At 29.0% G+C, this 26,663-nt stretch overlaps 1 protein-coding gene across 2 annotated transcripts; it reads right to left on the bottom strand.

The window, feature by feature from the left end:
- Positions 1-19,840: 19,840 nt before the first annotated feature.
- Positions 19,841-22,311, bottom strand: LOC136976775 (uncharacterized). 2 transcript variants are annotated; one of them, XM_067272141.1, is made up of 7 exons: positions 22,210-22,311; positions 21,650-21,777; positions 20,731-20,789; positions 20,564-20,662; positions 20,380-20,457; positions 20,227-20,284; positions 19,841-19,994 (listed from the first exon to the last, which is right to left on the bottom strand). In XM_067272141.1, the coding sequence occupies exons 2-6, from the start codon at positions 21,753-21,755 to the stop codon at positions 20,252-20,254; spliced, it is 375 nt and encodes a 124-aa protein (XP_067128242.1). In that variant the 5' UTR covers positions 21,756-21,777; positions 22,210-22,311; the 3' UTR covers positions 19,841-19,994; positions 20,227-20,251. The 2 variants fall into 2 exon arrangements, with proteins under 2 accessions (XP_067128242.1, XP_067128241.1); XM_067272140.1 differs by having other exon boundaries at positions 20,240-20,284.
- Between the last annotated feature and the right edge of the window lie 4,352 nt (positions 22,312-26,663).

Here is a 26,663-nt window from a genome sequence, read left to right as displayed (position 1 = left end):
AAACCTCGATGTTCAGGCATAATACATTTCTAAAAATGTGTTGGAAGGGAAACAATCAACAAAGTGAAGAAAGTAAAATTATAAATCCTTTATTACAGCAAATAAATTTTAATTTTACTAATTTTAACGCCCTATTCAATGTATTTTACAACGAATAGGACCTCTAATACGACGTACTATATATGACATTATTGAATGCGTTAAAACTATAGATTAAACAGAAAACTGGCAATAAAAACTAATTTTCATAAATGACTTTGCTGTTACCCGAAAACAAAACTGGCAGAAACTCTACTTTAAAGTATTATATTATTATTATTATTATTATTAGCCTACTGAAGAGTCTAGATAAAGAAAGGAAGAGTTTGAGGGATAAGCAAGATGATGAGGAAGAGTCTAAGGGCGTAAGGAAAATTGTGAGAGGATAAGAAAAAGTGTGAGGGAGTAAGAAAGAAAATAAGAAAGAGGATAAGGAAGAGTATGAGGGGATAACAAAGAGGATAAGGAAGAGTCTGAGAGATTAAAAAAGACAATAAAAAAGAGTCTAAGGGGGTAAGAAAGAGGAAAAAGAAGGGTGTGAAGGATAAGAAATAGGATAAGGAAGAGTACGAGGAGATAAGAAAAAAATGAGGAAAAGATAAAGCTCTACTTCACGATAGCTCCAAATTTTGATTTTTCAGCTGAAAATGCACGAAAGTGCGAATTTGGCAGACAAAAAGCAAAAGTGTTACGTCCATAATTTCGAAGACATTTAAATAAATATATTATATTTAATATTATTATCTATTAGAAAGATATTTTTTCTTAAAGTACTGTACAGTACATAGCAATTGATCCATAATTATTTATATTATTAGATATAGAAATATAACAATACCCCTGTATCTAGTATGGAAAAGCACCGTTTCAAATGCAAATTAGACTACTGAAACCTTAACTAAATTATATTTTTAAAGTAAAATTAAATGATACAAAACATGTTTATATTTAGTTTAAGTTCTAAAATAGAAACGTGTATTTTAAAGGGGGTAATTCGAGGTTTTTTTCCACGAAAATATCAATAACATTGTGCTAAAGAAGAGCTATCAATATCCCTTTATGTGTAGACTATAAAATGAGATATCAAAAGACACCGTGTAACAGTCACTTGTAATCAATAATGAGATTTATTTAAACAGAGAGAAAATTTTGTCTATTCCATTTAGAATTTTCTAATCGATTATTTAACATATCGATCTACGATACGTTGAACTTTCACAATGAAATTCCTATTGTCATTATAATAATAATAATAATAAAGATCGTTTAGTGTAGCAAACATTTAAAATTCACATAATTTAAAAAAAAAATTAAAATTAAACTTATTTAATATTAATTTTAATTTAAACATTGTGGACTGTAGGCTAGATACAACCCCTTGGATGAGGAGAGAAGAAGAATTTTAATCTTATATCAATAGAATTTCGTTAATGCTATATAGTAATTTCCTATAGAATATAATAAAATAAAGCATTATAAACAAATTTATAATGTTATTTTTATGTACAGATACACATTCGTTTATTTTAATTTGATTTAATTACAATTATCTGTAATTCAAGCTTAAGTAATGATATTTGTGCATAGGATTAGTTCAATTTTGCAAATGACTTTAGGCCTATATCGAATTGAACAAGGCTACAATCAAACAAATTAATTAAAATTATAGATCTAAATTAAAATCAAAAAGATAATTGTGTTTAAATTCTTATATAATTTGACAGATCCTATAGTATGTCTTGCATTTTTATTTAGTAATGTGATAATAGCTTTAGACTAGAGCTTTAATAATAAAATAATTTAATTTAATGACAATTACTTAATCATATTTTTTTATATTTTTATACGTAGAAATATTTTATTTTACTTTATTTAAATATTCGATTAATGAAAAATGATGAACTTGTAGCATCGTGCTGTCTGAAGTTACAGCATTTGGCATGATAAAACAACAAGAAAAATAAATTATTTAACATTTTAAAAAGTAAGAATTGTAAATTAATAAGTATTTTTCTTCCTACTTTATAAATATTTAACTAAGTTTAGAAAATAAATAAGTTGTGAAAGTTTATAAAATTACGATGATGATCAGAATGTTGATAACATTTAACACGGATTCTTTTATAAAATTATAAAGTTTTAACCATAAATATTTAATGTAATACACTTAATAAAAGGCTAAATGTATTTCATTAAATGATAAATGATAATTTTTGAAAGATTTTAATAAAAAAAATGGATAAATCTAAAATAATCAGGCCTTGTTTACAGTTGACTTTCCATACTTAAAATCAATTTATTAAAAGGATTTTAACGAAATTTTTAAATGGAATATTTATAAATAATTTAAGAAATTACTCGAATTTAATGCGTATATTTAGAATAATATAAATAAAAATGCTAAACATGTTGAATTATATTTATAACTTCAATATTTAATTATAAGCCTATGTTTAATTAATTTTATAAGCCATACACAAATTTATATGTGTATAAAAATGGGAGATAATATATTATTTTATTGCTGATTATTTAAATTACATTTCTTTAATCGAATTCAATGTTGTTGCTTATCTGATCGTGTGATAGACTGCTTTGAAATTCATAGGACAGAATAGATCAGGGCGTAATCTATTCTAGTCGTATCTACAATGACTTTGATATTTTGCTTGTAGAACTTGCTTTAAATGCTAAATAGATCAAATAACGAATAACGTATTATTGTTATTTAAACGATTATTTTTAACCAACTGAGCTTAGATTTTTATTTCGAGTAAACATTTATCATATACTTAGACTTGTTTTTCTTTAGAAAAAGAGCATATTTACATCAATTTTTACAATGATTTTACATTTTTACAACTTTTTTTTTAAAATAAAAGTAAAAAATATCCATTCCAGATGCTTGATTTTCTATAAAATACAGCTTAAAGTTAATGGTTGAATGTGGATAAGAAAGAGCATCAGGATGATGCTCTTTTTATCTACATTCATCATCATCTTTCTAAGTAATTAATTAAAATTAATTTATATCGTTTATTATAATATAAATATAAATTAATTGTAAATAATTTTACTGCTTATAAATTTTATAAAAGTTATTAAAAATATTCATAATTGTAGCACGTTTTAACACATAGAATTATATAATTATATATATAATATAAGATATAATTCATTTACTATTAAACAATTTAATATTTATAGATAAAATATAGACAAATTATTAGTTAAAATATTAATTTTATGAGGTAACAATTAGAATTATACAGTTCTAGATATATTATACGAATTAATTGTTCAATTTATCGCCATTCTTCTCACGAAATGCGACTCTCAACCTTCACCTAGGCCTATAGGCCTTCAAAGAATGTAAATATACTGTACTTTAAACTGTGAATAAGAAGATTAGAATTAATTATAGGATTAAATTACTTTAAGTTAATATTATAAATTTATAATAGTATAACAGCTATTATTTTTACATAAATTAGTTAAGTATTATTAAAATTTTCTAATTTATTTGAAAATAATTCACATTTTATCAAATTTATAAATTAAATTACAAAATGTTATATATTTAAAATATCGCTTCAAAGCAGTACTATAGACTTCTCACATAGGCCTTAAGCTATAACATATAACAAACCTTTTCTCTAATTTATATGGCTTAAATGCAATTGTATAGCAAATAACCTTAAACTATAACATAAAATAGGCCCTTCTCCTCGTTTACATAGTTTAAATATATTTATATTTGTTATATAAATATCTAACAAGACAGCTATATAACAGGTCTTAAGCTATAACATATAAAAGGCCTTTACCCTCCACCAAATAATTACACACGTAAAAATGTGAGGCCTTAAGCTCTTAACGCGAGGCCCTAAACTATAGCTTAATTAACTTACATACAACTTACTTTAATATAATTCTGTATTACCGAAATTTATTTTAAATATAGTAAAGTTTCTACTCGTATCCTAAACAGCAAATTAACATTTATATATACCGAAAAATAAATTAATGTAATAATAATAATAATAATAATAATATAGAAAAGATATTTATCTTATCGAAATCATTTACAATAAGATGCTGAAATTTTTATTTCTGTGAAACGAAAATAGAAATTTTGATACTTAAAGTTTCCTACTGCATCCCGTTTTTTGAACCTACCTATAAATTATTCAGTAGAAAGAAAGATATAAAGTGTATATCTGTATATAGTTTAACAACCTAAACAATTTTTAACGTTGCTCCACTCCTGAATAATTAATTTGCACCTGTTACATTCGGTTATTTTATTTAACAGTTCTTTCACTCATTCTCCTTGACATTAAATGTTAAGGAAGAGTAGAAAAAACAAAACCAGAGCATCAAGAGCACCAGCTAAATAGCAAGAGACTTTAATTTATGAAAATAAATTCTTCCATAAAAATTAATCATTTGAAATTATTTTATGTTCCTTTCCTCTTAAAAAAACTCGTTAAGAGAGAATGGAATATTGAAATTCCACTGTATAAAGTCCATTGGTAAGCATAAAATTTTCAAAGTCATCAGGGAGTTACAATGTGGCAACGATAGAAGCGTGGGAAATAAACTCCTGTAAATATTTCAGACGTCTGTATATCGTTAGTTTCCCACAGGCAATACAGCATATGATTTTGTATTGCATAGAAACAAGTGCAACTAGTAGAAGACATTTTTATACAGTTTTAACGGTAATTATACATACACTCGGAGACTAATTAAGCGTGTTATGAGTTTAAAAAAACACACAACGACTAATTAGTGACAAGAAAAAACTTATATTCAGATTCGGATGAAAATTAAGTACAGAAATGGGATTAAATTCATTTACTCGGCTTCCTTTTTTTACGTAGTTTATCAGGTCTTTTCAAATGGGGGATGCAGGACGTAGATGATGAGGAGGATGTAGAATGCACGTGATGCGGAGGATGAGGGATTGTAAACAAATTTCAAAAGCGAAAGTTGTTGCTTTACTTTTTCCGAATTCATTTTAAATAGGATGCTTTTAAGGGATATTAAGTCTAAACTCAAAGACAGGGTAGCTTTCGGCTATTCGACTCTATTGTTACACTAAAATTTGCCCTGGGCGACATTAGCTGCTGACTCTCAACGCTTGCCAATTCTTAGGGGAACATGATGTGATTGTGAAGTTGGTTTGACTGTAAATCTATTTCTACACCAACAACGAAACCCATTTTAGTACCGAATATACTAAAAATCACAGAATTCTATCCCTTCAACTACGTAACACCAATTAAATTTTAAAGCAATTAAAGAAAAGGATTTCCTTATTAAACAAAATTTAAATCTAAAATAGCAATCACTAATTAAGTATTAAATTCAAATAAGTAAATAATATTTTAAGGTATAAATAGTCAATTTTAATTATTTATAGCACGATAAACGTGGTTTAGAATCTTAAAACGAACGTATTCACTTGCTTATCTAATCAATATTAGGCTTATTTAATAATAAAATAATATAATTTAATGTATTAAATATTAAATTATATACATTTTTGTCATTTTGTGTACATCAAGTCATTTTTGTGTAGTTTTTTTCTCTATGAAACATTTTTAGATAAAATGATGCGTCAGCAAAGTTGACCGACATGTGTACGTATGAAAAGGAAGTGAGGGATTCATCCCTATTCCCTTTGAAATATTAAGCAGGGAAGTGAATAATACCAAATGCATTCACTAAATAAAACCATGAGAGATACAGTAGAAGCATATTGAATAGCTTACTATTCACAGAATAGTTATTATCTATATTATATATATATATATATATATAAAAGCCTCTATTTTGACTTTATAATTAAATACGTTTTATTTTTCATGGTTTTACAATTAATTAGCATGCAAATTTTATTTAAACATGTAAATTTTGTGTGGCGAGATAATTTTTTAATCGTCTCCTAATGCATTTTCTAAATAAATATGCATATTTCTGCAGATTTAATATGAAATTCATATAAAGCTTCATGCACAAAAAATCAGAATTAATTTTTATCTGGTTAATTGTAATTTAATGTCAATAAAAATATATAGAATTTTGGGATCAAATTACTTTAATTAAAGATATTAATCGGAAAATCAGATTTTTAGAAATAAATATTAAATAAAAGAACTAAAAAATATTTCTTTTGATGTTATTATTTTTATTCTTAATACTTAATTAAGTATATTGAGATTATCTTATACTGTAAATAAAATTTTATAAAAATAAATTTAATGAAAAATATAAGAAAGGATCAAATGGTAGTTTTATATTATTTACTTAATTTTTGAAACAATTTTATAAGAAATGAGTAAAATTTAAAAATAGATTTAAATAAATAAACATCTAAATTATAATATATATATATATATATATTATAATTTTAATAAAATTTTACCAAATATATTTTAAACCTCTCTCTTCTTTCTTCCCCCTTTCTATATAAATATATAAATATACAGCATATAAAATATGCTATATATAAATATACAGAATATATTTTGCAAGTAAATATATAGCTATACACGTATATACATAACGTATATGTTGTATACTGTATATTCAAAATTATTAGTTAAATAAGTTGGTGTATATAGAACTATAGAGTACATATTTTAAATTGCAGTTACTATTTTCTAAATATTTTATGTAAATTATCTCATCTTATTAGCAAATATTTTTGTTTTGTATGTATATAATTTATTAGAAGAGCTTTTATGTATGTGTATATAAAATAATACACAATAAATAAACAAACAAAAATGTTTAGATCAATTAGAATTAGTAAACTTCAATAAAAATCTATAAAGTAATTTTATTTTAAAAATTTTTAATTGCCAGTAAAAGTTTCTATCCTTTGAAAATTCTATTAATGATGTAGTCAAGATGACATCGGTTAGGTTTTTCCTTTTTTCCTTTTTTTTACGAGTCAACAATTATGGAAAAAATAATTCGGTTTGATGGCATGGATTTAATAAGATTCGGTAACAGAAATTTCACTTAACTTTAATCAAACAGAAAATTTTTTTTACAGAAGAAAGAAATTTTTGTATTATCTCGTTAGGAAAATTTAACATGTTTTAAGATAAATATTTATATAAAAACAATTTTTATAAATTTCCTCGTCTGTAATTTGCTTTCATTTTAATAACAGAAACATTGCTAACACCTACACGAAATGATTCTGTAGAAGGAGAAAGAAAATGTATAATTCAATTCTAATTTTATTTTATATTATTTTTTGTGTGTAACAATAAAATGAATTATATTATTTTAATAATTTTTATAATAAATTATCATTTTATATATTTATTATATATAAAACGTTCTAATTCTATTAAATATCGATTTTTATTTATCTTTTCTTTAACTACTTGATAACATTTAGATGGATTTATTTATAAAATTTATTTATTTATTCGAATGTTATTATAAATAAAAGCTAGAATATTCTAATTTTTAATTAAATTTTTATGTATTATCAATTGAAAAAATATATATATAACACGTCTAAGGTTATATATAATGTTATGTAACAAAATTATAATATTTTAAAGTTTATTAAATATTAAAATTTAAGCTTTAGATTATTAATAAACTCTTTAAAATAAGTAAAAATAAATTTAATATAATTTAATTTTAAATACGAATTCGTTTTCTCGCTATTAAAAGGAAACTATTCCATTTTAAAAAATTTTAATTTTTTTTCCTAATAATTATCGAATTTAAAATAATATATTTATTATAAAAATAAATGTAATTAAAACATTAAAGAATATTTCAAGAAAATTTTCTTTAACGATATCATTTTATAAGCAGAAATTTCGTAGATAGAGAAATTAAATACTTTAACAATTATTAATCGAGAAAATAACATTTAAGAAAAATCGAAATCAATATTAATAAACACGTTTATTCACTTTTAATTAAAATATATCTTATTTTATACCAAAGAATTAACCTCTTGCCGTCCGAATTATTAAAAAAAACTGACTTCAGATGAAAAAAACTATTATTATTACTTAAAAGTAAACATCTATTTTATTTAAAAAAAAGTGTTTTTTAATTTTTTTCAATTGATCGAACTTGGTTCCTAAATGGTGTCTTTTCCTTTGGATAGCCAACTTTACAGGGGCCCCCTGCTATTCGGCTTTTTTGTATTACGTGTTTTACCGAAAAGCTGCCATTCGTAGGTAAGGTGTAGTTAGCGATAAAAAATAATTTTAAAAAATTAAACACGACAAAATATATAATGAAAGTAACGATCTAAACTTTGATTTGCTTTTTTGTATTTGTCTTAACCAATAAATGTTTTGTCACCACCCCTAGGCCATAAATACTTCGGGAAAGACCGTCCCCTACTATTGTAAAGCAATTAGCGATAACAATACAGGTTATTGGCTGATAAAATCAATACTGAACTTTTTAAAACTATAATTGGTTTATTTCTGTATCAGTTGAGATATTAGTTTGACGAATCATCAACCTTTGAAAACACTGAAACTAAAATTGTCGCTAAATGCCACACTTATCGAGCTACATTGTGTAAATATGTAAACAGTTGCTATAAAATGGCTTGTTTTGTTTGTTTTTTGATCTACGATTTGCTAAAGAAAAGTTTTGACAGTATTTAGACAAGTAAAAATGTTTTCAAAACTGTTTAGCAATAAATATCTCTGGGAAACTCTATATTACTATAGTAAGTCTAAGAAAAATTTTCTTGATGTCAATTGGCTTTCAAGTTCTTATTTTTACGTCTTTTACGCTCTAATTTGTCATTTTTATTATGACTGATTGGATATCAACCAATGTGCGTCTTTGTAGAACTGTTCGTTTAGGATTTTCCTGCAAAGAACCAATGGCTTTCAAGGTCACTTGATCAGAGTCAGATTGTAAACAAACTTCGGAAAAAGTTATTTTCATCGCTTCTAGCTGTAATTTCACTAGGTTTTATGTTATTTGAAGTTACTTAGACTAGAAGATGTTATATCAAAAGCTTCTATTCAAAGAATGTATCGGGAAAGTCATTACTTCCGGGTTTTACAGTACTTCCGTAAATATGTAAAAAAATAGGTATATAATCATTCATATAATAGGGTAATATTCGATTATTATAGTCTATTGTTATTATAATAGCGTAAATAACATATACATAGAATGAAATATACATCATCGATACTAAAAAGTGTTGACCTAGATTTACAAAAACCACCACCCCCCTTCCACGCCAATCGGTGTTATAAACTATACGCTGTATTATCTCTCTACATCGGATTAGAAAGCTGCAATTTTTTTTATTTGTGAGAATTTAGACCTATCTATGTAACGTATATAACAGAATAATTGGATGTTTATAGAAAAAGGTTTTTTTTTTTTTTTGATTATTTTAAAAACTGGAATTGTATAAATTTTTGTAAACATACATAATATTTTATTCAAGAATCATAAACGCTGATATGTTATTCATAATTCTATAATATTATCATACATATAAAGTCATTTATATAGAATTTATGAACATCTGGTTTGCAAGTATCCTGCTGGCTTAGACCGCTATAAAGTCATTAGACTTTGCTAAATGGAAAATGTTTAGTGTACTGTAAATTGAAAGGTTACAAACTATTTATATGAATTTTATAACCTAAAAAATGTCAATTATTTATTGATATATACAAAGTTGGATGCATATAAAAGTAGGTATACAGAAACATCAATTGCAAATATATAGCATTACACGGAAGTCGCGTAATAAAGTGATTATACCTATATATATATATATAAGCATTACAAAATACAGTATTTACATAAATTTTTTCTTACACATTATATATTTTCAGTCGTGTGATATATTTCAAAACATGGTGCAGGACATAGTGCAACATCGCAATTTCTGCACCAATATCGTGTTTCTTTTCTAATTTTTTTCATTTTGGCATCACGCTTGTTACAACAGACTGCGCAACATCTTGTGGGAGCTGCTTTTTTTTCTGTCGGCGGAATGAAGGCTGGGAAATGCCTTTCTGTCAGTCTTAGTGGACATGGACCTGGTGTCCTCGGCCGACCTCTATATACCTTAGTTACGGTGTGAAATTCCTTGATGAGCTGTTCAATAAGTTGTGCTCTGAATGCTAAATGTTTTTTCTCTCCGCCATATTTTTTATAGAGTACAAAAGAATTATAAAGGCAAATATCAAATAAATGAAAAAATATTTTCTTATAATATTTCTTTCCTCTTTTCCTAGCCACTGGGTAATCATGGAGTTGTTGATCTAAACGATCAACTCCTCCCATTGTATCGTTGTAATCAACGACAACACGTGGCTTCATTTGAACAGTACCAACACGCGTTTGTTTAGATACAAGTGTGGCATTGTGCACTGTAGATAGCAGCGTAACAGTTTTTTTTGTCTTCCCATTTTAAAATCATCACTTTTCCCCTCTGTTGTGCCACTATTTCTCCTTTTTTCAATTTCTTTCTTTTTATGATATCTGGAATCCCCCTTCTGTTTAGACGGAGTGTTCCATATATATCTGTTTGATGCGATATCAAATAATCAGCTAACTGAGGAGACGTATAATAATTATCAGTAGTTACGCAGTGGCCTTTGTTCAACAATGGGTCCACTAATGATAATACAATTTGGGAAGTTATTTGCATCTGGTTATATTTTGGATCCAGTATAGTATCCTTTCCGGTGTAAATTATAAATTTGTACAGATATCCTGATGAGGATTCACATAACATAAAGAATTTCACACCGTAACGTGACCGTTTGAGAGGTATGTATTGTCTCCAGGAAATACGACCTTTGAATAGTAAGAGAGACTCGTCCACAGTTATGTCTCTCTCTGGTTCGTATAAACGCGAAAATTTAGAATTTAGATTATTTACTATAGCCAAAATTTTGTTCAATTTAGGAGCCGGATGGGTGGACGAATCGAATGATGCATTATCCGCGAAGTGTAAATTTTGCTTTATTTCTGCAAATCTATTTTTAGTCATGAGTTTAGGAAAAATCGGTGTGAAAAATAAATCATTGGTGGACCAATACATCCTCTCATCCGGTTTTTTTACAATACCTTGCAAGATGCAGATAGCCAGAAATGTATATATCTCGCCCACTGTAACAGGCTCCCACTGATGCCTGGATGATCGCGGCTGTTGCAGTGCATAACGATTCGTCTCGCTAACAATCAAATTTACTAAATGTAAGTCAAAAAATAACTTAAAAAAAGCGAGTGGATCGACATTATTTATATTGAATCGACAACCCGGATTTCCTGTGAAAGGAAATCGTGGAGGAGGCGGAGAAGGATTGTTGATATCCACATCGACCCAATTTCTGGCAGTAGAGATGCTTTGGTCCGAATCTACGCTCGATTCTGAGTCGCTGACATCGCTCAAATTATACTCCGATCCACTTTCAGAAAAACTATCGTCATCATATTCTGAACTAGACATTCTGGCAATAAAAGATTGTATATAAAATCCGTTATATATATATATATTATGCGCGAGAAGAATATTCTCCGGATAAAACATACTTATAAACTTACTTGGAAAAGAGTAGAAAACACTTTTCACGACGCACAAAAGCAGAGATATTTTACTAAATCTAAAGGGAGAAAATTTTATCTAAAATCTGTTTTTTATATTACGCGCGAGAAGAATATTTTCCAGATAAAATATACTTATAAACTTACTTGGAAAAGAGTAGAAAACACTTTTCACGACGCACAAAAGCAGAGATATTCTACTAACGCAAAACCTAAGAAGCTGTACTAATATCGGACCTCCTGCTCTTCGTTCAGTTGCGGTTCTGTTGGTTTATTGCACTCGGCAGTAAAGGGTTATAAAAACATAGACAAAGGTTCATAAAACCGAGGGAGAAAAAGGCGGGAAGAGGGACAGGGAAAGTAATTTAGAACATGGTAGAGAGAAGAAGGGTGAAGTGGAGGCCCCAAGAGTAGAATAAAAGTTTAGAGTTTATTGTGTAGAAATATTCGACATTTTCTACATTCTAAAATTCATATCAATACTTTGTAATGCTTTTGTATGCATATATATATATTACACTTCTTAGGTTTTGCATTAGTAGAATATCTGCTTTTGTGCGTCGTGAAAAGTGTTTTCTACTCTTTTCCAAGTAAGTTTATAAGTATATTTTATCTGGGAAATATTCTTCTCGCGCGTAATATAAAAAACAGATTTTAGATAAAATTTTCTCCCTTTAGATTTAGTAAAATATCTCTGCTTTTGTGCGTGGTGAAAAGTGTTTTCTACTCTTTTCCAAGTAAGTTTATAAGTATATTTTATCTGGGAAATATTCTTCTCGCGCGTAATATAAAAAACAGATTTTAGATAAAATTTTCTCCCTTTAGATTTAGTAAAATATCTCTGCTTTTGTGCGTGGTGAAAAGTGTTTTCTACTCTTTTCCAAGTAAGTTTATAAGTATATTTTATCTGGGAAATATTCTTCTCGCGCGTAATATAAAAAACAGATTTTAGATAAAATTTTCTCCCTTTAGATTTAGTAAAATATCTCTGCTTTTGTGCGTGGTGAAAAGTGTTTTCTACTCTTTTCCAAGTAAGTTTATAAGTATATTTTATCTGGGAAATATTCTTCTCGCGCGTAATATAAAAAACAGATTTTAGATAAAATTTTCTCCCTTTAGATTTAGTAAAATATCTCTGCTTTTGTGCGTGGTGAAAAGTGTTTTCTACTCTTTTCCAAGTAAGTTTATAAGTATATTTTATCTGGGAAATATTCTTCTCGCGCGTAATATAAAAAACAGATTTTAGATAAAATTTTCTCCCTTTAGATTTAGTAAAATATCTCTGCTTTTGTGCGTGGTGAAAAGTGTTTTCTACTCTTTTCCAAGTAAGTTTATAAGTATATTTTATCTGGGAAATATTCTTCTCGCGCGTAATATAAAAAACAGATTTTAGATAAAATTTTCTCCCTTTAGATTTAGTAAAATATCTCTGCTTTTGTGCGTGGTGAAAAGTGTTTTCTACTCTTTTCCAAGTAAGTTTATAAGTATATTTTATCTGGGAAATATTCTTCTCGCGCGTAATATAAAAAACAGATTTTAGATAAAATTTTCTCCCTTTAGATTTAGTAAAATATCTCTGCTTTTGTGCGTGGTGAAAAGTGTTTTCTACTCTTTTCCAAGTAAGTTTATAAGTATATTTTATCTGGGAAATATTCTTCTCGCGCGTAATATAAAAAACAGATTTTAGATAAAATTTTCTCCCTTTAGATTTAGTAAAATATCTCTGCTTTTGTGCGTGGTGAAAAGTGTTTTCTACTCTTTTCCAAGTAAGTTTATAAGTATATTTTATCTGGGAAATATTCTTCTCGCGCGTAATATAAAAAACAGATTTTAGATAAAATTTTCTCCCTTTAGATTTAGTAAAATATCTCTGCTTTTGTGCGTGGTGAAAAGTGTTTTCTACTCTTTTCCAAGTAAGTTTATAAGTATATTTTATCTGGGAAATATTCTTCTCGCGCGTAATATAAAAAACAGATTTTAGATAAAATTTTCTCCCTTTAGATTTAGTAAAATATCTCTGCTTTTGTGCGTGGTGAAAAGTGTTTTCTACTCTTTTCCAAGTAAGTTTATAAGTATATTTTATCTGGGAAATATTCTTCTCGCGCGTAATATAAAAAACAGATTTTAGATAAAATTTTCTCCCTTTAGATTTAGTAAAATATCTCTGCTTTTGTGCGTGGTGAAAAGTGTTTTCTACTCTTTTCCAAGTAAGTTTATAAGTATATTTTATCTGGGAAATATTCTTCTCGCGCGTAATATAAAAAACAGATTTTAGATAAAATTTTCTCCCTTTAGATTTAGTAAAATATCTCTGCTTTTGTGCGTGGTGAAAAGTGTTTTCTACTCTTTTCCAAGTAAGTTTATAAGTATATTTTATCTGGGAAATATTCTTCTCGCGCGTAATATAAAAAACAGATTTTAGATAAAATTTTCTCCCTTTAGATTTAGTAAAATATCTCTGCTTTTGTGCGTGGTGAAAAGTGTTTTCTACTCTTTTCCAAGTAAGTTTATAAGTATATTTTATCTGGGAAATATTCTTCTCGCGCGTAATATAAAAAACAGATTTTAGATAAAATTTTCTCCCTTTAGATTTAGTAAAATATCTCTGCTTTTGTGCGTGGTGAAAAGTGTTTTCTACTCTTTTCCAAGTAAGTTTATAAGTATATTTTATCTGGGAAATATTCTTCTCGCGCGTAATATAAAAAACAGATTTTATATACAATCTTTTATTGCCAGAATGTCTAGTACAGAATATGATGATGATAGTTATTCTGAAAGTGGATCGGAATATAATTTGAGCGATGTCAGCGACTCAGAATCGAGCGTAGATTCTGACCAAAGTATCTCTACTGCCAGAAATTGGGTCGATGTGGATATCAACATATACAAATATACATATATATATATATTTGTATAATAATTTTATTACAAGACTTCCATGTATTGCTTGATATTTGAAAATGATGGTCACAGCTTCTGTCCACGTATTTTTTATATAAATGAAAATATAATATCTTATATCACTGTTTTCTTTTATTATCTATTATTTAGATACATTTTATTATTCATGTATCACAAACTTGCAACCAGATACAACACACCACAGTACGCTATAAATAGTTACTTGACCTTGAGAACAGCTGACTGTGAACTTTCGCGGGTCATTCTCAACAACGCCTGAGGGGGAAGAAGGTTTTCTACACGTTTGAACTAGAAAATAAAGAAATACTCGGATGTATTTCGTTATTTTCTAATAATTTTTATATTAGTTTCATCTTATTATTTATATTATAGGCTAAGCTTATTCTCACTAACCTAACATTGTTTTTTTTGTGCTTTACAGGAAAAACTCCCAAAAAAAAATTTAAAAAAATTTAATACACCAATTTATGAATTACATTTCTAAAACATTTTAGTATAAAACTTTATTTTCCTTATTAAGTATTATTTAGAAACAATAAATCTTTAAGGTAACAAAAAAATCGCTACGGATCACACGACACCAGACGCATAACTGTGTATAACGCTAAATGTCCTTGAGAACAGCTGTTTATGGATTTTCGCGGACTATTCTCATACAACTCTCAGGGGACAATAGGTTTCTAAACAGATGTTCATCAAATACCGCAAATAATCAAATATGTTACGAGTTTTTCGATCCGATATGCTATCTCTATAGATAGGACCAAGAAAATGGTCCAAAACATAAATTTCTATTGGGTGTAAAATTACGAAATTTGCTGAGGTCATAAACAACATTCAATAGAACGTAAATAAGCTTTGTTTGAATTATTTCGAGCAACGAGTTCTTACGTACGATTATTTAAATTAGCCCGAGTTATCTCGGGTCCGGACAGTGCTTAGTGTAAACGTTGCCCGAGTTAACTCTGGTCCGGACGGCAAGTGTTAATTAATTAAATTTATTGTCATCTGGTAGCTTCTACTATTTCGAAAGCAGAATCTTATTTATTAACACTTTTACATTTGGCTTCCGGTAAAAGTTCATTGCCATGATTTCATATTTTAAATCTTATACATAAAAGTTAATATTATAGAAGCACTTGCTGTTGACCATCGAGAAGCACTTGAAAGTTGGAAAAACGTTTCTAGTACTTAAAAATAAGGATAATAAGGCAACTATAACGTTATTTTTAATTGTCTATATGGACATTACTCATTATTAGGACTTTATACTGGTGTTTACATTTGACACAAGAATGAGAATTAGTTCAGAAAAAACAAATTCTCTTTATTATATCACTTGCGTACAATATATTGTAATAACTTTTAAAAAAACTCACATCAACGTTTTGTTCTTAACCATTCAAACAACAGTAAAGTAAGGCGAGTCTATGAACCATTTACGCATTACACTTTTTTGTAAACGTCGTCAAGTATGGTGCTCCAGGATTGGTGGATTATTCGTCCTAAATTATTATTTATTCATTTCTTTCTTTCTTAATGTTTATATGTTCATATAATTGCCTTTTGTAATTATTACTCTCTTTCTTCTTAATTTTTATTGTATTTATTGATGACGTTTACAAAAAAGTGTAATGCATAAATGGTTCATAGACTCGCCTTACCTTACTGTTGTTTGAATGGTTGAGAAAAAAAACGTTGATGTGATTTTTTTTAAATTTATTACAATATATTGTACGCTTTTAATAATTTCCAGCTTTATTTATTTATTTTTTAATTATACAGTAAAATGGCATGTAAATTTAATACGAGATATTTCATCCTGTTGTTGTATTCATTGTTGGAATACGTATTTATTGTAAGTTTTTTTTTAAAATAGTATTTTATTGTCGGGAAATTATTATATACAAAGACTTATTCTATTGTTATTTTTTAGTTTTTTGTAGTAATACTGCTGATGAGGAGCGTGAAGGCCCGAAACACGTGTAATATGTGTACAGAGAAAATTACTACAGGTGATATAATAAAGAAAATTTGTTTTATCTGAACTAATTCTCATTCTTGTGTCAAATGTAAACACCAGTATAAAGTCCTAATAACGAGTAATGTCCATGTAGACAATTAAAAATGAAGTTTCTAGTACGTTTGTTGATTTACAAAAAGCGTATGATCCTGTCGAAAAGCTATGGAAGGTATTGAATGAATATGGAGTATTTTTTCAGATTTGATGTGTGCGATGAAGTCTATGTATGTGAACTGTCAGGTATGTGTGCGTGTGAGCCCTACCTCCTCTGAATTCTTTGCAAAGAATTCAGAGGGAAGTGCGACAAGGGTGCTTAATGAGTCCGTGGCTGTTTAATTATTTTTTGTATGCAGATGTGCGTGAAGCTTCGGCTGATGAACAAGGGGTGAAAGTTAAGAATGAGAATGTGAGTGTGTTGTATGCAGATGATGCACTGTTGTTAAGTAAAAATGAGGTAAAAATGCAGAGGATGCTTAGCCGATTTAACAAAGTGTTTCAAGAGAAAAGACTAGGAATAAATGCTAATAAGACTAAGTGCGTGATATTTGAACGTGCAAACAGCTTGCCACTTGACGCGGAATGGTGTGAACGTGGAACAAGTGTTGTAAGCAAGTGTGAGATAAGCAGAGAATCAGGGGTTTATCCTCGCTGACCACTTACACTGCACGGGTTGACAAAACCCGATCTCGTCGTTTCCGATGGCTAGGAGGGCAAAAAAGTGAGTGGGGAAGTACGTCGGTAAGTCGACAGGCGTCTTAGATTGACAGGAGACAGGTTAACAAATAAAACATTTATTGAATAACTAGAATAACATATAAGGCGATTACAAACTATTCGACGATAGACTGAGATTAAATGTGGTTAACATACGCTTGAATGCAACTATATGCAAGTTTACAGATTCTAAGACGGCTATGCGTTAAGCCTGATGCCGTTGCGGAAGAGAGAGTTTACAAAGGTCCTAACAAAATACCTCTTGGTGTGAGATTGGACGATAATATTCGATGTATGGCGGTCGCTGATGACGTGGAAGAGTTACTCGTAGGTCCTCTCCGACGGGACTTCGTTCCTGGGCATGGAGACAGACCCAAGTACAATAATAACTTCCTATGTGAGCGCGCAAAGTTCCGGTTGCGCGAGCTTTTATAGAGTTAGTGTGGGAAGCTGTCGATTGTTGACGATGACTTGCAAATTCTTGACAGCTAAGTGTTAACTTTCCCACCTAACTGTTGTTAGTAAAGGAAGACCTCTGCCCCCTTTCTCCGCGAGGAATTGTTTCTCTCGGGGATTGTTTACAATAATTTTTTTGAACAAAAAAATGAAAGTTTTCTTTCATTTTTCCAAATTTTCCCGCCAAAATCCGCGGTCTCTACCTTCCTTGTTGTATGGGTGTGAAATGTAGGCGTGGCATAAGAAATTTTGAAGTGGAGTGAATGCTGAACAGAATGCTGCAAGCAGTTTGTAGCAAGACTCTCATGAAAAGGATAAGGAATGAAAGGGTTTATGAGTTGTGTGGAATGCAAAAAACAAGCGAGTGAGCGGGAACAAGGGAGGTTGCTAATGTGATATGGACACGTGGAGCGCATGAGCAATGAATGACTGTTGAAGCGAGTCCATGTTTGTGAGGTGTGTGGCAAGCGACCTAGGGGCCTCCGCAAAGGAGATGGACAGATAGTGTGCGAGATGCCTTGATTGAAAAGAATATTGTGAGTATGCGTGGACGTAGTTAGCGTACTTGTGTACGTAATGCCTCAATGAGTGTGGAAGCGAGAGAAGTATGTTTGGATCGTGCAGTGTGGAGGCAGCTCATTCATTGCCAACCCAAAAGGGAAAAGGCATGGATATATGTATGTATGTATAGAAGCACATCATTTAATACTAGAAAATAAAGTCGATTAACGTAGGCATGCAGTTCTTTACAAATATTCTTACATTATTTACGGAATCAAGACGTAAAGTGTAACGTTATTTTTATATAATTTACTTCTATGTAGATAAAAACATTTTAACTACAAAACTTTTAAAAACTTAGAATCATTTATCTAACATAAAAGAAAACAAAAATACATCTAAATATTGTGAGGGATTTGGAAAGATTTTTTACGGAGAGGAAGCTTTGGCAAGGTTTTGTTTTGATTTCTTCGAAATCACCGTATTGTCTTTTCGTAATATGAACGAACGTTCGGCACCGCTGTTTGACGGGAAATCGTCTTTGCTGCCATGGCGTAAACACTTCTGTGAGATCTGGAATTCCATCAGAGTCACTTTTTGTAATAATTCGTTTTAGGAATTTTCCCCTAATATAAACATCCTGTCTAAAAACGGCCCTGGACGAGAAAATATGTGTCCCCGGCCAGATAACTGTCAACAATCCTTTGTTCTTAAATTGTACCCAGATCATCTTGCAACCTTAGTTTACACTTAACGTCCGAATTCGTCATGTATTTTGAATCCCGGGAACACCTATGACACAAATCGTCATCCACCTACGATCACGACCGATTTTCCCAGCCAAATGCTATAAAAGACACTCCTTTCCCCCCTCCGGGGGCCTCTTATCATCTGCCGGACAAACGCCATCGCCGGTCGTCACCGACTCGGACTACTGTCCGAACGTCTCCACGCTAAGTCGCGACATTATAAACTCTGCCTATTTCGGATACTAATCCCCACCTCGTGGATATCAAGTGCTAACTCTAAGGAAACGAACTAATGAGGTATGAACTGAAACTGTAAGCTCTCTCTCTCGACCCCTACGCGACTTAGGGAATTTAGTCAGCTTTTGTATGTGTGTCCTTGTTTAAATATTAATAAATCTTGTTTTTATTGTTAATTGGTCTCCTCTTGGTCTCGAATATCGCTTTCGCCTTATCGTCGTCCCCATCTCACCTCCTATTCACTCGGGTAACGCGAACGCTGTGTTAAGGCTGGCTGTTACGTTGGCGTAGCGTGACGAAAGAAAGACCGGAAGGGGAGGCACGACTTCCTCCTACCTCCCTCGATCTCACATATTGGTGTAACTCGAGTGGGGTTTCGACCTTTTCGGAACCCTAGTATTGGTCAGAAGTCACGTCGTTACGTGTGCATCGACAAAACTTCATTGGAACGCCGTGGTAACTTGTTTATCGGGATAAATTAGTGGCATTAATGTGCGTTTACATATAAAGCGTTTGTCTTTCCGTCCTATCCTACTCTATTAGTGTAATAAGTAGTTGATTCGATAATCTAAATCAGTTTGGAAGAATATAATAAAAATAAATTCCGTTTAATGTTTAAATTTCATTTATTTACTATCTAAATAGTTCGATTTACATCCAAATTTTAAGCAATTTAAAAGAATTTTTGAATATAGTCTATTAATTTTTGTGCATACCATGGATATAATTCCAATAAAATCCAAGGAATTGTTTTCTGAGTTCTGTCGAAATAAATGAAACGATAAATTAAAACAGAAACGTTACCATTTGTACTTAAAATATTGTTATAAAATTCATTTAAATTTCTTGTTATAAACATTAAAGTAAGTTTAAAAATTTTTTATAACTATAGTATTTTAGAAAATTTTTAAAATTATTATAAAAACTAATTATAATAAGATTTACAATTTCAAAAACATTATATATATATATATATATATATTACTTTATTACCAAGAATGTTTACCATTTCGCATAATTATTTCTTGCTCTCTTTTTCAGCTAAACATTTCTGCAAAATACGAGTAAGATTTTCAAATCGATTATAATATTTTCTAGATAATTTTATTTTCAAAGTGATATTTACAGAAATGCAATAAAACTTACCGTCATGCTGTCGTCAAAAGTATGAAGCTGACCTTCGGTAAATTTTTGGTGCAATAGAGCGTCCAGTTCTTCGAATTTCTGAAACAATGATAATTGCAAATAATTAATTTATATGTTATTACACAAATTTCATTTAAAAAAGTCAAACGTATTATTGAAATATCATACAGTATATTTGCATTACCTTTTCACCATCTTCACCGCAGAAAAACTGTTTTCTTTCCTCTGGTGTATTTAAACCGGGCTGGACTTGATCGATCAAATCATAAAATATAACCATAATCTAAGTTTTAAAATTCAAATATCAATTGAAAGTATCTCTAGAAAGTAAAATTGGTCAATATACTTTACCCCACGATATTCTGGTAATGAATGCAAACATGCTCTTAAAGCATGAACGTCGTGGTGTTCTATAAATTATAATAAAAAATAATAATAATAAGTGAAAATATAATAAAACTGCTGATGTAACTTAGTAAAACTGTTACGTTGTAAATAAAATTTTTGATATTTCTTAAACTAAAATGTTTCTTAAAACCAATTAATTTATTTTTTATGAACTTAATAATTCGAATCCTGACTTTTTTATCCGCTGGCAGACGAATAGAAAAAATATAAAATATCAAATTTAAAATTAAAAAGTAAAGAAAATAAACTTCTATTACTTAAAATACAAATAAGTATTTGTAATTTGGTGAAAATAATTTTTGCAACTTCGAAGCATTCATGATGTCGCGGGAATTACTTGTAAATAAAAATATCTATAAATTACAAAAACTATCTTATTAACATTTATGTAAAATTTCATTGAAAATTGGTAAGTGAAAATAGTAATTAATAGTCTAGATGAGGGTTTCGCAAACTTTCCTTGAAATATTTCTCGTAAGAGACTCCATTTTTAGTCACTGTTCTTTTTGGTCCCCCTAGCAAAACTTTAAAAAACGACATACAGTACAGTACATTTTATTTATTAAAGTCGAACCTCTAATAATGGTCACCTTCCAACAACGGCCATTTTCGTGCTCTGGTCGTTTTTCAGAGCTTTGACTGTATTTAAAGAACTCATTTATTCAGTTGTTATATATAAGCCTAAGTTTATTTTCTGTCTATGGGGACCTTATCGCTCCGGTGTGAGAAATACTTTAAATATCGTAAAACAGCGAACGCGTTCTATAGATTTTTGAAGGGAAGGAATAAAAAAATAAAATTTTAAAAATTAATTAGATTTTTTTTTTAATAATAACTAATTAAAATTCAAAAAGTTTCTTACCGCAATAAAGCTCGTAAAATGTCTCGTGAGGTTCGTGGTGATCATCACCCAAAGCAACAATAAACAACACACAGGAAAAAGTAATCGACAATATTCCTTTCATCATATCTTTACTGTGTTATTCTGTCCTATAATATCAAAAATAGTTATTAATATTTATTTACTCATAATAAATTATAAATTTATTTTATAAAATAAAACCTTTCATTAATAGTTTTCATATATTTATATATATTTTGATATAATAAAATTACGTACAATTTCGGAACATTATTATTATTATTATTATTATTATTATTTGAGGGGAGTACTAGTAACCAATAGAATTCACAAAAACAGGACACTCTTCACCCTTAGATTGAATACTGCTGTTATGATACATTGGGTTCAGCATGTTTGTTTAAAGGATAAAATAAGCAAATTTTATGATCTCTAAACATACGAAATTACATTAAATAAAAAAGTAAAATAATTTAAAGTTAAAAATAACAATTAAAATAAACGATAAAGTATTTAAAAGAGTTGCAAGTATTGGGATAGCGTATGAAAAGAAAGTTTACCTTTCAGTACTCGTAATGGTAATCGTCGAATACCTTGGTTCATTTTATAGCCAATAGATGTGACGTAATATATCACGGGAATATACAACTGCTGAAAACTAGTGATGAAAATATGCGTAATACTTGGAATGACGTTTATAGGTACCATTTGCACATTTAGCGCTTACGACAATTTATCTGCCACTCGTTCTCTTTCCACCTAAATAAATTTATAAACTAAATTATGTTTTATAAATTAAGCTTAATATACATAAAATAAATTTAATTTCAAATTTATGAATAAGAGAATTATTGTTTTTTTTAAAATTTAATTTTGGGATTATACATTTGATATAAAATAATAATAAATTTATCATTAACACTACTTTTTATGTATCGCGCAGTAATTTGTTAGTTTATTCTGAGCAACTATCATAGTAAGTCTCTTTAAACAAATGTTAAATGTGTATATTCTTAGATATTTACTCTTTACTTAATGATACTCTTATCATACAACTGCTGTATGCATACTGTACTGGTACAAGCGGCCGTACTTGTGTAGCCGTACAAGCGGCTATAGTGGGCAGTACAGTACTGTACATGTTAATGTAAATTAATTGTAATTACTTATAGAAGCCTAAACAGACAAAATTATTTGGTTTTATACATCTATTGAATGATAATTTTTATTTTATGAAGTAATTTTAAAACTGCAAACTTTTTAAAAATACTTTTAAGATATTTATTGGTAAATAATAATTTAAAATTATACTTAAATTTTAATTTTATTATTTCGTAGGTCTTAATACGTATTTTAAAAAGTATCTGTACATTAACTTCAACATACTATTATGGGACTATATAAGTTGGCGGATTTACAAATATGGAGTTCCTAGGCCCACAGTATGCGAGCATTTCTGAAACTAATAATGCCACTTTTGCGCCAAATGATTCTATTTTATAATTTTAATTCTTCAATAATTGTATTTTTCATAGATTTTTAAACATGAAAAGTGTAAAGAGCAGTGCTTTCTCTATTGAGAATCCATTATTAGCACTACCACTCCGTTCGTGCATTAATAATAATCGAGTGATACGTCTTATTTTGCTCTACTTCAGCTTCCAATTTGCGCTAGTTTCTTGGTGAATTATTTCTGCATAAAATTACTTTTCAATTATTTTATTATTTCGAATGTTTGCGCCTCTAGTGCTCTGGAATTGACTGTCTACATGCAGTCAATCCTCGCTAATGCGATGCACGTGTTATGTTGTTTTCGACGATCGTTATTCATCTATTAAAAAAACACTTTTTGCGTACGTAAAGTTAAAAATCTACGTAACGTGATGTCTTACGCAATCGTGTATGTTAAGATGAAACGTAGATACTGTTTAATTGGCAGGTATAATCGAGTTAAGATTTTCCTAACTTGGAGTATTTAGAACTAAGTCGGGGAGTAAATCTTATCTATTAGCATTTGTAGCTTTTTCTGTGGTGTTGTATATTTTCATTCGAGTTTCGTTTATTTTTTATATTTTTATTATTTAATTATTCCTATCAGGGAAGACAGAGGCAATCTCGGACACGAAATGTAAAAAAAATAAAACGTTGGTTGCATCGTCACTATTCCTATCGCCCACGTAGTATCGACACATGTTGTTACGTTCTGTGCAGCTGAAAATTTTGTTGTTTATGAAAAATATTTTATCTCTCAAAATTGCTTATTACAAGTCATATTCGAGATGTTCATTTCCTTTTTCATAAGTTAGTGAATCTGTTGTATTTTAATTTCTAATGATGATGTGTAAATAAATTATTTCGTTTCTTTGTTTTCTTTGTCCGTCAAATTTTGACAACTTTCCTGAGATACTCCGGGTAGTGTCCGCTATTTCCCCAGACCACAGCGAAAACCGCGTTGTTGTCTAATTTTTATTTTGGGGGAAAGGCTAGTTTTTTGAATTCTTATAGCATACGATAGTCAGCAAATTAGAGTATCGAGTGATATAAAAAGATCAAAGTTCCTTTTAACGAGTCTAGTGATAAAGTAAAAAATCCGCGATTTCGATCTCCGATAACTTTTTAACATAATTTATTTGAAATTTATGAAGTTGTGGTGCATATTAAATTGATAACTTGGTAGGTAGGAAAACGAGTTTCTTCAATTCGCCGTACGCTTCGAATAAATACGCCTTAAATAAAATTATTTTCGTGTAATTTTTTTCGATTTTGCACCATTTAATAAAGTAGCAACCGACTGTAGATGTATAATTCTACAAAGCACAATATTTTATATAATTATATATAAAATTATTTTTAGTACTTTTATATTAAGTGATATTAATAATATTATTATTTAGCAACATTTCTATGATTTATAGCACAGTGGTATATAATTTCTTACTTATTTACGATTAATATTTTATATTAATATATGTAATTTTTATGCGTAAACAGAACCATTACTAATAATTGCGTCATTTCATCGCTAGAACTGCACATCCATTCCAGCTGTTAGCAACGAAATTCCGGCGAATTAATTCCCTCTCTATTAATAAGTACTTGTACGTGAATATTTCTTTAAAGAGTATTTACAATTTTAGTATAAATTTTTTATAATAAAATAACAGTAATTTAATTTGTTTCAAGATTCGGGAAAATATCTAAATTTATTGTAAAGAAGAAATACTCGGTGCTCTTCGGGTTAAAATAAGCAAAACTTTTAATATTGTTTTAATTTTAATGTTTATCTTTACAAATGTTTTACTCGGATAACGCCTGGCCCCTGTACAGCCCTGGAAATAGTTCTCCCTTCATTTCTAAATGACTCACACGTAGCCCCTAAACGTAGTTTTTAGTTTTCGACGAGAAACTTGTAAGAACCCTTCGTGGACCCCATAATCAGATATATCGGGTTCCGTTTTTCTTCATCTGGCAATCCTCGTTGTGGGCCATGGTTATGAAAAGAGCGCTCAGGGACAACAGAGAGGAAAGGAAAACGCAATAAACATATGTACTTTCTGTCATCTGCAGGAAATAGTACTTTGTGAAAGCAACAAATGACTTTCAATGTAGGTTTATTTCTGCTCTAAAATATAATATAAGGTCATTATTTCATACTGTTAAAGTTTTTAAACAAACATTTTGCATTAAATATCGTCGTTATCAGTAATGCTTCTGTATAACTAATATTCTTCTTTCCTATTTAATATTATTTTTACTAAGACGTTGTATACGTATTTTAATATTAATATGTTTTTTGAGCTGAAATTTGAAAATATTGTAGATATAAATTCCAACTGTCTGTCTAACCTCCCTTAATGTAAAAAGGGGATAGATAAAAGTCGAAACTAGATGTGGAAAGCGAAGGAGCAGGAGGCCCGATTAACTATACAGGAACTTCTAGTTCGCAACGAAAGTCACATTATTCAATTCTAACATTTTCTCCCGAAAGCAGTTAAATAGATGACCGGCACGGCTCTTTTGCTAGCAGGAAAACTATGATGTACAGGGGCAAGCCATTACTAATTTGAAGTGGAGAGGATATATTTTAAATTAAATAAATTAAAAATATGATTAAAAATTGCAACCCGGAATTGTGACCATGTCACAATAAATAATCGCTTGTTAGACATATTTTTACTGTAGAATAAATTTATAATAGCTATGATATCATTTTGTTCGTATCAATCTTCCATGTTAATTTTTATTATAACAAATTTAAACCGAATACCATAAAATTCTAGTCGAGATGAAAATGCAGATGTATGTGTTCGATAACACCTACACATCGCAATACCTGTGTTCAAGTGTACGAGTTGAATCGAAATAATTTTTATTTTAAATTTTTATCAAAATAAATAAATTATATATTAATCAATTTATTAGTTATTATTTGCTTAAAATTAGTAAATAAAAATTTTTTCTTTACTATTATCTTTCTAAAACAGTTATCTATTTATATTGAAACTGTAACTATTATAAATACATCTAAAAAATAATTTAAAGTTATAATCAATTAATATTTATAACTTTAAATTAGATTATATAAATAATTAATTTTTATACATTAATCTTTAAATTATTATATTACATTTATCCTTTGTAAGCGCTTTTAACTATTTTATAAGTTGATAAGCTCAAATATTTATCGTTATTTTTAGATTTGTGCATTACGTGATAACGAGTAACGTAGTCTATTCAATGATAGTCACTATTTGGCTTTTACATTTTGAATATTGTTAAGTAAATTTAATTTATAACTGCATGAGACGATGTAAAATGAGTTGTTTCTTGCACACATTTTATATTTGCACATATCATAACGTTATAAAAAGTATATATTCGTAAAACGAAATTATAAAGTATCAGTTTACTGTTAATCAATACAGACCTGACTTACTAATTCATTCTCAAAGAGATGCAAAATAAAGTTTTAATAGTACTGATGCTGTTCACTCTTCAATACTATTTAATAGTT

This window comes from Centruroides vittatus, unplaced genomic scaffold (genome assembly GCF_030686945.1).
Source record: "Centruroides vittatus isolate TY-2023 unplaced genomic scaffold, ASM3068694v2 contig_424, whole genome shotgun sequence".
NCBI classification, from domain to species: domain Eukaryota; kingdom Metazoa; phylum Arthropoda; class Arachnida; order Scorpiones; family Buthidae; genus Centruroides; species Centruroides vittatus.
Note: the sequence above shows the minus strand (reverse complement) of the source record. Positions and strands in the feature narration are given on the sequence as shown.

Bases quoted from the DNA above. Each gene is read 5' to 3' on its own strand.
- LOC136976775 (XM_067272141.1), bottom strand. From the start codon at position 21,755: ATGATGAAAGGAATATTGTCGATTACTTTTTCCTGTGTGTTGTTTATT. The intron at 20,790-21,649 runs GTAAGAAACTTT...TATAATTTATAG, and splicing joins ATTTTACGAGCTTTATTGCG to AACACCACGACGTTCATGCT. The intron at 20,458-20,563 runs GTAATGCAAATA...TCATTGTTTCAG, and splicing joins GCGGTGAAGATGGTGAAAAG to AAATTCGAAGAACTGGACGC.